Source organism: Tamandua tetradactyla, chromosome 5 (assembly GCF_023851605.1).
Source record: "Tamandua tetradactyla isolate mTamTet1 chromosome 5, mTamTet1.pri, whole genome shotgun sequence".
Taxonomy (NCBI): domain Eukaryota; kingdom Metazoa; phylum Chordata; class Mammalia; order Pilosa; family Myrmecophagidae; genus Tamandua; species Tamandua tetradactyla.
The window spans coordinates 128,123,562-128,142,489 of record NC_135331.1 but is presented as its reverse complement, the minus strand read 5'-3'; the positions used below and the strand labels follow the sequence as shown (position 1 = coordinate 128,142,489).

Genomic DNA, 18,928 nt, shown 5'->3' with positions numbered 1-18,928 from the left:
TTTATGAGAATATCAGGCTTTCAGGCTATTGGGAAAGTAACTGTTTCTATTTTGAACATAGATATTTATTGGGCCTTTCCTCATCCCCAATATTCCTTCAATGAAACTTCTATTTATGGAATCTGGTAAAGGAACAAATACAAAATATGTTTTATCAACAATGAGTTAGATTTACTTAAGACAGGACTTGTTATTCTGAGGTCTTTATCTTTCAGCAGACATTTTTCTTGTAAAGGACACTATTGATTGGTAATTTAAACAAACCATGCACATTTCTTGCAACTTACATAATGCAAACCAGAGATACATGTATTATGATGTCACATCCACAAATCCTACTCTGAAAACAGAATGACTGCTATGGAAATAGAGGGTGGCAACTACACCCTATAGGGCACATATGGCCTGCTGCATTTTTGTAAATGGAACTTTAATGGAATACAGCCATGTTCGTTTGCTTATGTGCCTTGTGCACTACAATGGCAGAAGTGAGTAGTTGCAAAGAGACTGTATGGTCTGTAAAGTCTGAAATACTTATTATCTGGCTTTTTACAAAAAGAGCTTTCTGACCCTGGACTAAAATATACTTTATGGATTTAATCATAGTCTAAGAAACTCCTGTGAATATGACTGTGAATAATTCCTAAGATGATGGATATGTTATAAGCTATAACCAATAGCAGATCATACCAATCTACTGGTGAAACTATTTAATAGTCAAGAAAATGTCCAACCCACTCAAATCCCAGTTATTTTGATAAAATATTTCTATTACTTGATCTAAACTGTATTCTAGAAGGAATATTCAGGAAGAGAGTTGCATTTTTATACCAAGGATAAAGATCCAGTTTATTTAAACAGTATTACCAACTCACCTGATTCTACCCCTGGGGCGCTCAGACTGCTCTGACATAAAGCTTGTGCTGCTGAGGCGTGAGGCACTGCTGGTTCGGGAAATGGCGGACACATCACTGACATCGCTATCTGATGATTTGGCAGAGACGTTATCACAGCTTCTGTACTGATCTTTATGTATGTTATACTAAAGATTAAAAACAAGAAAGTGAGAGCTCCATCATCAGATCGTGGGGAAAAGAGACATACATGGTGAGGTTAATTATTATTTAACCCACACCAAATAGAAGTGTACCTTTGTGAAAGTAGGTATGGAACTAACATAACCCATAAATGACACTTGACAGTCTTCAAACACTACCATAATGTATGATTTCCAATGTAAGAATTCTACATACTTTGAATGGTAAGAAATGGTTTATGAAGTCTGAATTATAAATTAAACACAACAATCAAATGTTTGGGTGGAAAAATTCACTGAATTAATTATTTGCACAGACTTAAAACTTCAAAATTGCATTACTCATTTGTTTTCTGAAACATCAGTTTCTTTTTCCTTGCTTTTGCTTTCATTATTTCCTATTTTATTCAACTTCCATTCCACCCATGGTATGGGCTTCCATCTGCCTGTACTCCTTGATTCTTACCTAAAGCCATTTTCTACACAGTTTCCCTACTTTAAGACTTAACATCTTTCAAATTGCTTTAAAATATATCCCTTCACAGAAAGGGCTGATATTAAATCTGAGGGCAGGTGTCAAAAATGAAGAGAGTTAAAAATCAGACTCTACCTTTATATTATGGTTTCATTAGACATTTTCAGACTTAAAAGTAAAAAAATTAGATTCCTATTAAAATCACAGTATTAACTATGCCTTGTGTTTAAATGTTTTAAAGTTTGTCTTTTGTATCAATTCCTAAATTGATAAGATTTAGGACTTATCAATTAAAATATTAAAACATGTAAAGTTGTCAAAGCAATTAATCTATTTTCCTTTCCACCATCATACTGCAACAGACCATGCAGTGGATAGTTTTATATATAATTATATATGATTATTTTATGTATGGGTTATAAATATTAAGGATATATAATTATACATAATTTAAAATACTTAATATGTGAGCAAGTCTCTTACAGTAGGTACCAGGATATAAGACAGCTTCTTACATAAAACAAAAAGAACACACAACAAAACACTTGGGCATTTGTTTCTTAGCAAGCAATGTAATTTTAGATGCATAAGTAATAAAGGTGTGAAGATACGACATGCTTATTAAACTTGTAGAAAAGCAATCCATGCTTCCTATCAGAGAAGTTTTAATGAATCTGAATGATTTTATTTCTAAAAGAAATTGTATAATTGCCTTGCTAAAGTAGATTAAATAAACTGATACTAAAACCTGGATCCACACGTACAAAAAGAAGTATAAGACAATAGTTTAAAAATAACTCTACAGAAGAGACTCACATTTTATTTTATAATCCACAATTTAAGTGTATATAGGCTTAAAACATTTAAATATTAGTTTTAATTGTTCACCCCTCATGTATACGTGTTTGTGAAAGAATTACACATCAGGCATGAAACAATTCCCAATTTTTGGAATATCCTACATTTATCTTTCCAAAGGATATTTTCATAACTGTGGGATTTGTCTTAGAAAGCCATACATAAACTATCTCTAAAAGGAAATATATGTATGTTATTATGTTCAGGACTGATTTAGTTATATAATTTCATGTTTGGTCTAAAATTAATGTGAGTTAAGATAATCTATTCAAAGCACTATAATAATGCAGTTTAAGCAGCAAATTCTGTCATATCTGATAGCATGAACCTGACAGACATGATTCATTTTCATAAGAACTGTTCTTTACTTACAGAGCAGATGTGCTAAAAGCTTAATATGCTCAGGGAGCAGAACCAGAATTTAACTGTGTTGCTCGGGTACAACTAAAACTCCTATAAAACTCCTGGTCTTTGAAACTATTGTGCAAAAGAGATGTCCTATGCAATTATGTATAATCCTTCCACGTACGTTGAAATTATAGTTTATCTATGAGAGTCTATGAAGGAATGGGAATCTAGTGCTCTACGAATTTGTCCAGCTGTAGATTTCCTGGCATTGTGTGGACATCCAGCTCAAATGATGCCCTTATTTGGTAATGCCAACAACAGACTGTGTAGACTACAGCTTAAAAATATGTGCATTCATAGGGAAACAGTTTTACAACCTAAGAAATCTTCTTTTTCTATAAGCTATCTCTTTCTCAACCTTTTTGTAGACTAGACCTTTGAAATTTCAGCAAAGAAACAAAAAAGGAATTTTAAGAGACCTTATGTCTTACTAAATTTTTTAACATTAGGGTAAAGAAAAAGCGATCATTCTGACATTAGGTCACATTTTTCTTCATTTTGATTATTTGAAGAAAATGAAAAACTTTCACATTCACTTTTTAGAGCTACATTTATTGTATTTAAAAATCTGTTAAAAATGTAAAGAATCACTTTAACTTTATAACAAGCTTGATTTATTAAATTTACTTTTTTATCAATTAAATATTTCAATGAGAAAACTTTAGTTATATTTGAGGAAAGCGATGTACTCAAGAGGAATTTATACCGATCACTACAACTGGGAACTAAGACACTGGTATGAAGGGGAGTCTAATTATGGATCTACTATTTTTAGAAGTCAGTAATAATAAACACCCAGCAGCTAACTATAAAACCTATCACTTCAACCTTGGTCTCTATCCCTGGGTTAGAGAAACATAAGCACTCCTTAATATGTGAGGACCTAAATGCACATTCACACTCCTGTGATGAAGTTCACTCCATCACTGAGGCATGCAGCTCTGTATAACATCAAAGAAAAAAAAGCATGGTGCCACATTGCAAGGATACCAAAGCAGTTTTGCTCGTTTTCAAAAGCAAAGTTAGTGCTAACTATTTATTCAAGATGAATGTGAGGGTCATTTAACTTTTTGTAAAGAGGTAACAGTTTTCAAAAAGCATCTCAGGAATTTTACTACATTCTGGCCATGAAGACAGTCTAGTTTTACTGATACTTACAAGTATTTTTTTTGAGAATGGCTAACTAATTTCTAATTTTGCAGGTCTTTCAATAAAGGTATATTGCTTCACCCAAAAGGACAAATGGATTAAGGCACTAAACAAGAGTCAATAAAAGAATGAAGTTCAATTTCATTTTTTAACCATCTTCAAGAAACATGGCTACTGGAACACAGCTCTACATTTTCAGGCACTTCCCTCCAGCCTCTCCAATATACCTTAACTAAAAAGGTGATATCCATATAATGCATACGAACAACCTTTAGGATAACCTCTCAACTCGGTTTGAAATCTCTCAGCCATTGACATTTTATTTTGTCTCATTTCTCTCTTCGCCCTTTTGGTCAAGGAGGTTTTCTCAACCCCTTGATGTTGAGTTCCAGCTCATATTAAGTTCAAAATTTAATCTATGATAATACTGGTTCTTAATTATAGACATGAAATAGATTTTTATAAAGTATATTATAAAAGCTTGGTGTAAAAACATAAAAAGTGAAAAAAATGCTCAATTATGCAAGACAGATTTGAATTTCAATATGGCTATTGAAATTTAATTAAAAATCCTATCGTAAGCTTTAGGCTATAATAAGAATATTAGAATTGTGGAGAGTTTTGCCTTTCATTTGACATAAAAATAAAAATAGCTAAACATTTGTGCAATTTTATCTTACATATTTTCCCGTTTCTCATAAGTTTTTAGAGTTACCATAGCTTTGATTTCCCATGATTGATATTAATTTATAATAATTTTATTTTAAAATATAACAGCATTGATTCATGCAGAAAGAGCAACAGTAATATATTTGAAGGTAAAGGATCTTATAAATGACTGTTTTAAGGCAATGAGAGAAAGGTGGAGCAAGTACAAAGGAGGGAATAAGGATAGAATATGCTAATTTACTTGTATGCAAATTTGAAGTCATATGAGAACCTCTAAATTAAGCTGGAGTAATAAGTACATTTCAATGACCTAAAAAGCAGAATAAAAAGGTGCCCAAGACCCAGATGAAGAGTTCTAATGTTTATTACTCTACAAAGAAACCTTACTGTTACTGGTAAATTATCTTATTTCTTCTGAGTCCTATTTTCATATTTTGCTAAATAATGGAGCTGGAGTAGAAATAGGGAACTTGAGGTGTTTCCAAGTTACAAATTTCTATGGGCCACTGAATTTGGACAGATTTTGGAATTTTCCAAAGCAGATAAACCTATTTTGATTTATTATGACTATAAGTATTAGTGGTGGTTTAGACATCTATAGCACTTCATGTTGTGGACTATTTTCTGATCGACTCATTAGAAACCTAGTTCAGAATGATCCAGAAAGACTTTCAGTATTTTATCCCAGTTGTTCACTTACCTCTTTCTTGCTTCCTGTACTAGCCCTCCCTCCCCTTGCTACTCTATTTCACCTCATCTTTTGACATGATGCTGAGAAATCGATGAAGCCTTTCCAGCTTAATGAAGGACTGCCAGTTCAGTTTTTTGAAATAACTGCCTCTGACTGTGGTGAGAAAACCTAAATCACTCTGGCCTTCCAATTCTTACTGCATTTGTAGTAAAAGAAACAGAACTGAAGATGACATCCATAAAGACATACAAGTAAGCTGATGAAGTGATAACACCATGAAGAATAAGCTGCAGAGAAGATATATGGATCTGGAATCAGCAACTCTATGGACCATCACGATATTTTGTTTCCTATTTAGTTACTTTTTTGCATTACTGATTTTACTTTTTAAATAGTTGTTTCAGTTTCTTAGGAAGTTGAGCTTCACTGAAACACACTGAGCCTTGGCGTTGTCTCAATTGGAAATCCATCTGACTAATGTGGAAAGTGATAGATTTTGTCCAACACACATGACCCTATGACAGTGTAAGTCATACTGCATCATATTTGGTAAGCACCTCTGATTTTTTTTATTGGTCTGTGATGATTATATGGCTATATAGTGAACCATTTCCATTAATACAAAATAAGTATGTTTCTCTAGGTTCATATTTCAAACTAGCAGTATTGAGTCAGCGTAGCTCATATTTAAGTTTGAATTTCTTCCAAAAGGGCTTACCATCAGATTATAACAAAGTTTTACCTGCAATGGGTGTTGACAATTTTGTAGTACTCTAACAAAGGATATTTAAATAAACCAGACAATATATGTAGAATTACATAATGAAATAGAAAATTCTATGATTATTTTAATTAAAATTAATTAATAATAGAAGTTTATCACTTGTTTCCTTCAAAAATACAAATATAAATTAAATGCTTAATCAGCACTTGAAAATATATGGATTTCAGTTTCTAAAAGTTTGAAAACAGTTACTTTTGTTTTTTTTTTTTACTAAAGACAGATCAATAAGAAATCTCATTCAAATGATTTTTCTTACTAACATCTTAATAGTCAATACCAACCTGAAATATATCTATTAATTAAGATTATATCACATATATATCTGATATTTTAAATGCAATATTTGAATGATATTCTGGCAACAGAATGGCTTCAAATATATTGCTTATTTGTGTGAATTTGGCTCCAATACAAAATAGTCACTTTTTTTTAGAAAAATACTAAATTTGCTAATAAATAATATTTTAATAAACAAAGTTATGTCTTGTGAAAACTATCAAGAGGAGAGCTGCTGTATGGACTTTGGTAGGAATTATGATGAAAGGCTATCATTTGAATGAAAACCTCTCTCATACAATTTTGGTGCTAATGGGTCCTGCCTAGTACACACATGTACATTTCTAAGAGTGAAACTATTGTTTGGATACTACTAATTTTACCTTGGAATATTGCTCGCGATCAAGTTCTTGACTAGAACCAGACCCTGTTGTCTGCTTAAATCGATGCACTTTCATTTTCATCTGTCTTGTTCGCTCCTCCACTACTAAGCTTGCTGTAAAAACACACAATGGAAGCCTATTAAAACAAGTGAAGCAACTTTCAGACATGAATGGTTTAAAATTTCAATGCTTTTGGTTTGACTTAAATGAAATTTAGAATTAAGACATGATTAATAAATTAAATGAAAAGCAGATATACAGTACTAGCAACTGTTAATCTAATGATGAACGTGATTCAAATCACACAAAATGGGGAACACAAATGTTAGTAACAGAAGGTAAGTACTCTATTTCTTCTTCTAAGATGAAATATTTTCGATTCTGTTCATAAATGAATCTAAATTTAATTGTGAAAATATGTTTTCTATTTAATCAACTGGTTGTTGCATGTACATAGAGAAAACAAATCATACTTAACACATCACACATATATGCACATGCTTACGTGCATGCACACACCCTCTTAACATCCTCAGCTAACTGCAGCGAACTAAAAATTGTTTAAATCAGTAAGTACTTACTTTTCTATGGAACTTCTTATTAAATCATTTCTACCAGTACATTTTCATGAATATTTGCCAGCCCTAAAAATTGATCTACTAAGAGAAAGGCTTAGTTTTCTGTCTGATGTCTATGTTTGAATAATGCGTAAAATCTCTAATGTATGAAACTATGATTGAAAATTTTTATATCTTTAATTTATAATATGCAGAGAAAAGTATTTCTTGTAAACTTTTATCATTTTTTAAGTAGCAAATAAGACTCTTTTGAGGGGGAGAACTGTGAAATTCAAAAAAGCATTTTTTTTTTAAAGTCAGAATCTATCATAAGGAATGGAGCTTCAAATCTGCCTTTAATTTTTGCGTTTTTATAAATGAAGAAAGAAATAGAATTAGGGATACAGTTGCGTGCAGGATTGACTTTTCAAAAGCTTATACCTGTGTTGTATGAAGACTAAGTTTATTTTACAACTTTATCTTTTGACAGTTTCCCAGGCTACCTAATCCCAGTAAAAACAAGCACTAAAAATTATTTCATAACTTGTATATTACATGCGTCAGGGAAAATTTTTTTGCCAAGAAGCCCTAATGTTTTAAAGGTTAATGGGAATGTTAATATATCTGATGAAATCTGACTGCTGATTTCATTTCTTAATTCCCACAGTAGGTATAATTTATAAAGGCACTTGTGGACAATTTTTTCAATTGTGATGATTAAGCTTAGCCTATCATCTTTGATTAAAGACTTTGACATCCAATTGAAAAATTAAGCAAATATGTAATTATATATGTTCAGGTACAGACTAATAGCCCAAGATAAGTACTTAAAGTTTGAAATGCATGGCTATGTATTTTAATCATACATCAATAATCAAATTATTAAGTGTTTGGCTTTGTTTAAATTCAGTAAGCTAGACAGACAATATCAATATGAACTGAGCAATGACACAAACTTGGTTTGGTTTGAAAATGCTGACTTCGGAGATAGCCACTGGGAACTATTATTATGTTTAGAGGATGGTTCAGTGAACAGCTTGAGAAAAGCAGTTCAGACATGTTTTAATTACCTGGAAGTAATAAGGATTCAAAATAAACTGTATAAAGCAAAATTCCACTTTAGAGTAATTAAGAACAGAGACAAATTTATTGAAAAATGTGAGTTATATTTAGAAGTCATATGCAATATAAGAAAATGGGCAAATATCTGTTCTCTGCTTTCTACAATGGAATGCAGGGTATCTTTGGTTCAGGCTCAGTCATCTGCTTTGAACTTTTAGGAAGTGAAATGAACTATAATCAGCTAGACTCTCTATTTAAAAGATTAAAGCAATTCAAAGCAACCTCAACTTGCAATATTAAACAAATTTAAGTGACTTAAGGATAACTGCTCTTAGGAAATTATACTAATTTTTCTACAATGATTAGCCTATAGCTTTGTGAACTTTTCTTTGAGAATCTTATAATTATTAGTGAGGACAATTACTTAAGGTACTGGAAATATTAATTCCCAAGAGTTTCTTGCTTGAAGCAATCTAAAACAATTACAATGATTAACTGGACAGTGCCTAAATTCTAAAGAGAGTAATAACTGGACAGTGTCTCATAAATCTACACAGGATTACTTGGCATATGATAAGTGGGATTTAAATATTCATTTTGCAAAATTCAAAGTTAAAACATAAGAAGATAGTGGTAGCCCAACTAAACTGAATCCTTAAAATGGTTTTATAGGCTTCACATACACCTTCCCAAAATGAGTAATTTATTACTACCTTTATTTCTAAAACTGACATCTTCTACTTTGTCAGAGAAAGAATTCCTCCAAATACATACTTTGACTCAAAATCATGAGTGGATCTTCTTGTCTCTCCAACAACAGTTTAACTGCTATGCCATCTCACTGCTTGATTCCAAAAAGAACCAAAGCAAAATGCAAATAGCTTATCACTTATACAAAAAAGATCAGATAATTATATATTATCACATATATTTTTTAGTATTCTCATTATTTCCTGATGATACGTACATTATTGTCCATTCTGAAAATTTTTTTTATACAAGTTAGCATGTTTCAGCAAATTTTTTTTTTCCAAAAATATCAACGAAAAACCTTCAGAGTGAATTTGGAAGTTCTTTAACTTTCCTAAGGATTTTGCTTATCTTGCCTTTTTTATTTTCAACCATATTGTGGAATAAAATATCATTATCTGTGGATTACAGGTGTGTCAATCTATATATTAAGACAAGTTTATGGATGAATATAGATATTTTCAGAATTTGAATCAGAAAATATGACTCCATTAAATTTACATGAATTCTAAAGAGCAAAATAACTAGCAATGATCAAAGGTGAACTGAATCAATGAAATACGATTATCTGTTGAGTATTTCAATACTCAACCCCAGCCCAGAAAGCTAAAAAATCTTACTTTGAAAAGAATGATTACTGATCATTACTGAAAAATTTCACGACTTTATCAATTTTATTGCCAATAGCAGAATTAAAATATGAAACAAAGAATTTTCAGTTTTCCCACAAACACTACCTTTAAATCCACATTTCAGTAACATTCTGAATGGTGGTAACATTGTAAACTAACAGAATCATTAAAATATCAGTTGTCACTCCTTTACAAAAAGATGAGACCTTCCGGGTTTTAATTTTAAGAAATTTAATAATAGCCACATACTGGAGAGTTAAATAATACCTCTCATTTTCTACAACAAATAAAGTTGACTTGTAATTTATTTAGTCTTTAATGAAAATTTAGCTTGCATATGATATAGTCAAAAGATAAGGATGTTTACTACAGACTTACTACCTGTAATCATAGATGGTGCCATAGCTTATTAAACACTAATGTCTTAAAAAAAACTGTCTTTTTGCTTCTAAAATATAATTATTTTGGAATTTTATAAATTATACAGTATTGTTTTTAGGTTGGAATTTTGCACTATACTTTCTACAAGCTGAAGGATGTGTTTCATGTTGTTAATAAATTGTGTTTTTAAAAGCACACATTAATTTATGTAAAAATATTCATTGCCTATGAACCCTTTTAACTAGATCAATTTTATTCTACATAGATTTTTACTTCCAAACTCTGGCATTTTTATCAGATGTTCTACATATGTCAATATCAATATTACAATTAAGAAAGTAAAAAGCTACCTTATTTTTAGGGGTTAAATTAAAACCATACTGGTGAAATCCTTGTATTTTAAAACTGAAAAGAAAAATATTGAATGGAGCAAGTAGGGTGAGAAGAGTAAATATAATTTATAAAGTACTGTAATTTATTACAACTTTTAATGACAAATGTTAGATATTATCAAAAATAAAAGTTCAGATTAAAAAATTACTTCCCTTTCATGGCACATACTGCACTAAGAATTCCTAATCTAGCCTTGTGGATGATCTTTGCTGAGTCTACAGTCACGCTGAAATCACTTGCAAATGCTATGTCTGTGCCTATATCTATTTTTATAGATCTATCCCTTTCATGAATTCTGACTTAGAAAAAAAAAGCTGGAGAATCTTTAACAAGCTACACTAGCTCATCATTGAAAAAAATTCTACAATATCGTTTCCCACAAGGAGAATGTGATTTTCTGGGAAAATCTTTCATTTAACAGACACTTGTGACTTGCTTAAAAATATCGACAATATTACAGTTATGTTTAAAATCATTATAAACATTAGGCTTTTTAAACACAATTTAAAAATTATTCATCAATTACCTTCACATAAAAATGCATTGCTCTGATTTTCAAAATGCTTAAATCTTTCACATTTCCCCCAGACTTCTAGAAATTAACATGAATTCAAAATTTCAGATGCCTATGTGCATAGGCGCAAAGTAACCCATATTAATATATGGCTAAATCTTGCAATATTTTTCACGTGTTCTAGGTGAAATACGACTGTAAAAGAGGGTAGGCATGAGAAAATATTCTAATTATGAAATAAACTAAAGTATAAAGATTATAATAATTTTATTTTTTAACAATTGTAGCTAGTATGTGTGGCAAAGGTGATACATAATAATATCTGGACAGGGTAAGTCAGTCTGTCTGGTTAACTAGGATATGCCACTGTACTTTATGAATTGAAAAACTGCCACCTCTGCTTGCTTGCTGTATAGTGGTACAATGAGAGTTCTGCATTAGGGGCGCCATCTCTTTGATCCCAGAGGATCTCTTTCAGAGAGGCAATGGTAAATGGCTGTACACCTGGAAGTTGTCAAGTAGAAAGAAATACATGAATGAAACTTGAAGCATCTATAATGCCTTAGTTATTGACAGCAGTGAAAAGACATCATTTCTCTGAAGTACTTTAAGAAATAACTTCATTGATAGTGGGAACTCAAATACAAGAAACAATATAATATGGAAGACTGAGATTAAGTAGTGAAAGATGGAAATTTAGCTAACTAACTGAGTTTGTAACCTTTACTTGTACAAACTGTACAAGTCTGAAAAGGAAGACAGGATAACTTATTTTATAAACTAGGTCTTAAAATATATTTTTAAAAAACTGACATTTTAAATAAAAAAAAGGCAGTACTATTCTTGCTCACAATTTTTTCAGAGGAATAAGAATTAAGATGGATAAATATTCTCCATACACCTGGGAGGAAGTGACGAAAAGAAAACAATGAAGACTAGGAATCATCAGGTACAGATTTTAGTCCTAGTGTCACCACAATTCATCAGTTCATCAATGTGACCTTGATGAATTCTTATTACTTCTCTCCATCGCAGAGTCTCCATTTGTAAAGTGAAGAGATTACTCAGAGTAACTTCTAGCTGTCGTATTCTATAATTCTGTATTATTTCAAGATGGTTTAGGTAATTTGATATGATTTTCACATTTGTAAAAAAATAAAAAAAAATAAAAGGAAAACTACAGGGACTTTTTCTCTTACTCTACCACCTAATTTTCAATATCTAAAAATCTGCTAGTTTTCCAAATCTAGAGCTGTTAAAGAAAAAAAAATCACTATTTCCTAGTATGGTTTTTCAATTGAAATAAAAAAAAAATCATCCTTTCAACTTCACCCTTATGTCTGGAGTAATACAAGTGTAGTAACAACTTTGGTATAATACTTATCCACCCTCCATCCTTCCCACACCAATGCATCATACATACATAGAGAATAAATTGTCAAAGTTTTTTGGCTATATAGGAGTGCCTAAATTGTGGGTTGCTTTCCTAGAATAAAATGCATCTCAACTGCAAGTGTAGAAATTTTCCACATTGTTTCCCTTGTGGCTGTGTATGATTCTCTTTGATGTTAAGAATTATCTTATGATAATATAAATGGTAGAAGAAAACTTCTATAAAACATGAGGAACATAAAATGCAGGAAGTAAACTGCCTTTAAAAACTTTTAAAGAAAATATCATGCATTCTGCTATAGATAATTGAAGTGGAATATTGGCATAGGCAGAATAGGTAATTTGTATATATAGTCACTCAAATACCATTGCATTCAATACAATGTTTTGAATGCAATGTTATTTATAAACAATAAATCTCTTGTTTAGCATGATTATTTTTACTGAGGTACCTAAAACAAAGCTCAGGAATTTCTACTCCAGGCATTGTTCTCAGTATCAAACTTGCCAAGCCCCAGAGTAACACTGAAAATACTAGTAATTGAGAGATAAGAAAGTTACAGTCAATGAGAGAATGTCTCTTAGCCTTGTCCTTTTTTTGCCACACACAGTTATATCGCTTTTTAAAGGTTATTCAGTTTTTGAGAGGGTGCACTTGTTATTCATGAAGCACTTCTTGGAATACAAACTTTATGCCGTGTAATTAAGGCTTCAATGGAAGACAACAAAACCAACCACTGATGGGTCATGTTGTTCATCCTAAGTGATCTCTAATGTTTATTCATAATTCTTCATTATTCCAAAAAAAATAGTGGCAACAGATTCTGTCTTGAAAGGCTAGACATTGTATAACTTGAAATATTGTCTTCGCTAAATTTAAAGTCAATTTATCTTGACCTCTTTCCACATTTTACATAATTGGAGGACATACCTACTTTTAGAGAAAAAAGAATAACAGAACATAATCACATGGCTAGACATCTTGTTGTCTTCTTTTTTCCTTTTGTGCTTTTCCAACAAAACTCAGGAAGGAAGGGGTAATGAGTTTCTTCATGAATTGGGTATTGCTTGCAAATTGAGACTTGGTTGATTTAAGCGTCAAATATTTGACATATAAAAAGTCTATAAAAGTATTATAAATAAATAAATATATGTGTATAAGAAGAACGCAAAAAGAGGATAACAATCATAACTTCTGATTCGTTCTAGTTGGACTGCTTCACCCTCTGTGCTCCGAAGTTTAAAGAGAAGTACAAGTACAGCAAAACGTATGGGTTTGTGGCAAAAAACAAAATGAGTAAATGATACCTTTACTGATGGAGCTCCAAATATTTATGAATACTTATTCATAAATATCCATAGTTCAAGTATTCAGAAGGAGCAATACTCAGGAAGATTAAAAAATTTGCACCTTTGAAATCTTAACATATAACAATAGGAAAAACATCACCTGGCCTGTGTATCTATTAAATAATAATAGAAATGTAGATAAAATTGAAATCCTTGGCAATTTACTGACAGATAAAATAATGCTGATTCTGAAAAATAAACATAGTAGTTTACATAATTAGCAAAAGTCAAGTTATATGTTTTACTGTAATGTGCTGACAACTATAGCACACTCTAAAAATAAGTGCACATTATCTGTAAAATAATTAGTATAAAAATAAATCACTAAAATTGCTATTTGTCACTTTTGTACAGGAATTGTACCTAATTTAAGCTAATGCTTAACATTTCCACAAAATTACATTTTGCATAACTTAGCATTCAAACTGTTGTTGCCAACATTTAAAGAAGTAAAATACAGGCAATTTATTTGAGCATTTATTATAGAAACCTTGCATAGTTAATGCAATTGACTAGAGACAATCCCTGAACAGTACCAATGATCTGGTTACAGTAATTATATATTTTATCAGTGAAACATGAAAAAAAGCAAAGATATGTATTTACTCATTGTTCCTCTACAAATAATTTATTAAATCACTTGAATTCTAATAGCCTTATCTCTCCAGGTGTTTAAATTACATAGTTTTTATGACAAAGGAAAGTCATGATGTGCTTTGTAATACTTCAAAATTGCTTCTAAAAGCCAAAATGTTACTGCACTTAAGAAATACTATCTAAAGGCATGTAAATTAGAAATTTATTATGACAATAACATTTTTTCTCACCTTGAAGTCATTTTATTTCTGGTTCAGTTTTGATCTTCTTATATCATTATTTCGATGCCCCCAAACTACATTCTGGGCTCTTTAAAACTGTCCAAGAAATGTAGCAGAGAGGGAAAAATTGGCTTATTTTTTTTAATGAATACTTTAAAATATGCCTCTAAAGCAGTTTGTGAAGCCTAAAATGATATGGTCTCTCAGCTTTCAACATACAGGAGGGAAGTAAAAGGTACGTGAAATAGTATGAACATTGATAGTTTCTCAATTAACTTTTCAAGCCCAAGAATGAGTTATCTTTATTAAAATACAACAGCTTCGTTTCTCAAATTGCATGGTAATAAGAGAGGCAAGTCAGGTACTAGAATATTTAGCTGAGTGGCAAACATTTGGGTCATGAGGACAAGGCAGGATGTCTAAGGGAGCCTCTCCAAGATCCTGGGTCGTGGTGGTGCTCCAGTGCGAAGGAGACAGAATATGAGCTGTGCAATCAACTGGCTCTGCTACACAGCAGTTTTTTCTCACCTTAGGTATACAACTCGACTCCTTTGATTCTATTTCAATAAAATAGGGGTAACAGTACTTCTTTGTAGTTGCACATTGTTGTTATTTAAAATCGTGTGACAATGCAAGCACAGTAGGTACTCACTAAAGGCTGTCTCACTAAAGTGGGTGAGAACAAGGTCTTGAAGGGAGGTAGGCGTTTTATTCCCTGTTCTAACTCTTGCCAGATGAATGACTAAGAAGGAGCCATATTTTTAACTTTTCTAGGCTTAAGTTTTCTCGGTTAGAAAATAAGGATGTAATAACTATGTCTCAGGCTGTGAGGAATATATAATGAGATAATATATAACTGTTAGAGTCACTGACTCTAAGTGCTCAAGTAACAGTATCTCCTACTAAAAATGTTAACAGTGTTTATCTGGTTTTACAAAATACATGCTAGAAAACCAATAGGATGTTCCCCTTCAGTTAGGGTGGCCAACTATGCCACTGTGCCGGGGACTGTCCTGGTTTTAGCAGCAGAAGTGTTGTGAGTCAGGAAACCTCTCAATCTCTGGCAATCTGGGACCACTGGTCATCCTACAAGTCACCAAAATAACCCTTAAGGGGGTCTTCAGCAGTTACAGAGATAAGAATACTGGGTCCCAGTCCTCATCTACCCCCAAGGAGCACTTGCTCAAGCTATCTTCAATCTCATAAAACAGGTCTTCAGCTCACTGAAGTAGGGCTGCTTTGCTAAACAAATCTCTCCCTTTCTTTCAAGTTATGTACATCTAAAAGTTGACTTTCAAGACATTTCTTGAACCTGCTTCTAACCCTTCTGGGGTTTTTGAACTTTTGGTGGCTGAGCCATTGTCTCTGAAACCTGTGAGGAGGTGCAGCATTCTTTGCTGCTGGGCGCCTTGCAGATGTGTTTTGGCATGTGCTTCTTTGGTTGTTTTGGTCACGTGGTCCGTTCTGTGAAGCATCTCCATACCCTGCCTCTGAGGAAGACTTGGCAAGGTGATTACACCTCTCAGCCAGGACACACTGACCCTCTAAAAATGTGACAATCTAACATACTTTATAATAAGGCCTTACATAAAGGTACATACTTCACGTAGACTTTAGGTTTTACTACTTAAGGATTTTGTATGTTCTATTTTTTGATTAGCTACTTATAATATTTCATTAATAATAATATGCTTTCATCACTCTAAAATTTATCTTGACAACCCAACTAAATTCTTCTGAATCTACTTACAAATACATTGGCCATTTTTATACTGCTGAAATCTAAAGTATGTTTCTGATACCTGAATTTCAAATGCAGGATGGCCAGAAATGCATGCAAAGTCTAGTGAACAAAACATCTTAATCTCACCGAATACTATTTTATTATATTAATATGCATTTAATGTCTAATATGTCAGATATTATCCCACAACATGTACATTAAGTTATAAATATAAACATAATCATACTTTTTAAATCCAAACTAAAATAATTTATTATTATTACATCCCATTTCACTTTGTAATACTGAGGTACATACCATAAACCAAATATATTAAGACTCAGGGATGATATATTTGGGATTTGGCCTAAAATAGAATACTGCAAAGTATAGTGGAAAGAGGTAAAAAATAAGAAGACCTAAGTATATAGTCTACCACTCATAAGTGGTATGAATGGGAAAATCTCTTAATCTCTCAGAACCTGTGGCTCCTCATTCATAAGATAGGGACGTTGCTACTCTAGGGACTAACTCTGAGGATAAATATGGGCAGCAAATTAATTCAGCCATTAATTCCAATTCAAATATTGAGTAAATATGCTTTTATTAAGTTGTTCAGCATAATACATATATATGAATGTTTATGGTAATTCTTACTACATCAAGCTAAAATCTCACGCTAAGACATTTAATGATCAGGTCAACAGAAGCACTGCATAGGAACCGGTGCAGGTGGCACCTAAGAGTTGGACGAGACCTACACTTATCTGGAACCAAAGTGCAGACCACAAAGAAAATGGGATCCGTAAGACAGTAAGATAGGAGGCCAGCAATGTGCCAGTGTAGCCGGCTGGATGCTTTGCCTTTCCTAAGCCCCTCAGAAACATAGAATTAGTGGACATCATTACCAATATTGAGGCTGAGAGAAGTAATATTTAGGCAGCAATTTCCTAAATTCATGACTGCAATTCAAAAAAAATTGCTGTTTTCTGCATGTGGATTTACCACTGAATAGAAAATTAAACCCTTTATCTATGAGAACAGGAAATGTTAACAAATAAACAAAAAGAACTAATAAAGAATGTTATTTTCCAGAAGGAATTATTTTCTAACTGTCAATTTAGATAAATTCCGAAGTCAATATAATCTCATTTTTAATGTAATCTTTTCTTGTTGGATGTGAATAGTTCATAACAGGAAAGAATTAAAACTAAACACACTACAAAATCATTCAGGGAAATAAGTACCTGTTGGGTAATTTTGCTTATTATTTCAATAAATATAGGTATATAATGCTCATAACAGAAAAGTACAATATTAAATGGTTTAAAAAGTTACATTAATATTTACCTTTTGTGGAAGAGTTATATTTTTCTTGTTCTTCAATGAATTAAATGCACATAATGATGGAAACAAAAGAAAGAAATCAGCAGATTTATAGTTAGACACGTAAATGTGAATGAAGACGATGGCATGAACAATAAAAATGCTTAACATACAAATGTGACATGATAAATTGCAATGAAAAACCATGAGAAAGTCTCAAATATGGTAGTAAAATTAACCAAAGAAAGAATGAATATAAAAATTGAAATATATAAAATAAAAACAGAAACTTTAGGAAATTCATATCTTTGGTATTTGAAAAGTTTATTTCGTGGTATTTTTTTCTTGTTTTTCAAGAATTATGTAATACTTCAGTACTAATTTTACCTAAACATTTTAATTTGAATCCATTGTGAGTCTTCACTATAAAAGCATTTCAAAGCCTATTTAATGTTCATAATTAAAATTTTCATCAATTCATAAATGATAGCATTTCAGGTAATTTGAAATTTCATACATTAAATACAAAAAATAAATTACACTTTTTACTTAACAGCAGGCATTTCTTTTCACTGTGGAAAATATAACACTTTCTATTAACAAAAAACATATTCCAGATTAAGTAATTCATTTTCCCTTCTTCAGTTATATTACACTAGGCCAAAGTGAAATTTCTTATTTCTTTAAAGACTGTATTTTGGAGACATTTCATAGTTTCAGATTCACCTTCTTGTAATATACTACGTACTGAAAAATAATGGCCTATCTAGATATTTCTGAAGTGGAATACCATTAGAGTTTTAGGTAATACAAGAACACATAAAACATAACTGACACACCACAAGTGTTAGACTATGAATGATCTTTAAAAATTTATCAGACATTCAGCTCAGCATGAAAAAAACATTACTTCGCTGGTTTTAGAAAACCACACAAATTTTTCATAGAACCAACTATATTACATTCAGCCTCACTCAAAACAAGGGCTACACTGGAATAAAATGTTGGAATACCACCGGAGAAATTTGTTGGAACTCTCTGACCTTATTATCACACACTATTATAGTTACATAAAATGTAAGTTGACTTGCTCGATTACTTTCTCTGAAATTCTGTATTGTAATCACCTCTTCTTTTTCCCTAAACATACTTTAGCATAGTCATATAGCATAACAGTCTAGCCATACAGCATAACAGGGCAACATTTCCAATTTTTAAAAGAAACTTGAGAACACTTTTAGAAAAATTAAGTAGACATGTCTTTGCATATGATATATCAGTATTTAAAATAAGGTTGCTTT

The 18,928-nt window shown here is 31.7% G+C and overlaps 1 protein-coding gene across 12 annotated transcripts in view; it reads right to left on the bottom strand.

Annotated features, from left to right (window-relative positions):
- RIMS1 (regulating synaptic membrane exocytosis 1) overlaps positions 1 to 18,928 on the bottom strand; it is a 490,334-nt gene that overhangs the window by 107,952 nt on the left and 363,454 nt on the right. For 7 of the 12 annotated variants that reach the window (XM_077162224.1, XM_077162229.1, XM_077162215.1 and 4 more), the window contains 3 exons: positions 17,652 to 17,681; positions 6,730 to 6,842; positions 876 to 1,042 (listed from right to left, as the gene is read on the bottom strand). The exons of 4 other annotated variants lie outside the window; for them this stretch is intronic. In XM_077162224.1, the coding sequence (XP_077018339.1) occupies positions 876 to 1,042; positions 6,730 to 6,842; positions 17,652 to 17,681 (310 nt within the window). Of the gene's footprint in view, positions 1 to 875; positions 1,043 to 6,729; positions 6,843 to 9,122; positions 9,258 to 17,651; positions 17,682 to 18,928 lie in introns of those variants that run through there. One more of the 12 variants, XM_077162220.1, reaches the window with a different exon arrangement.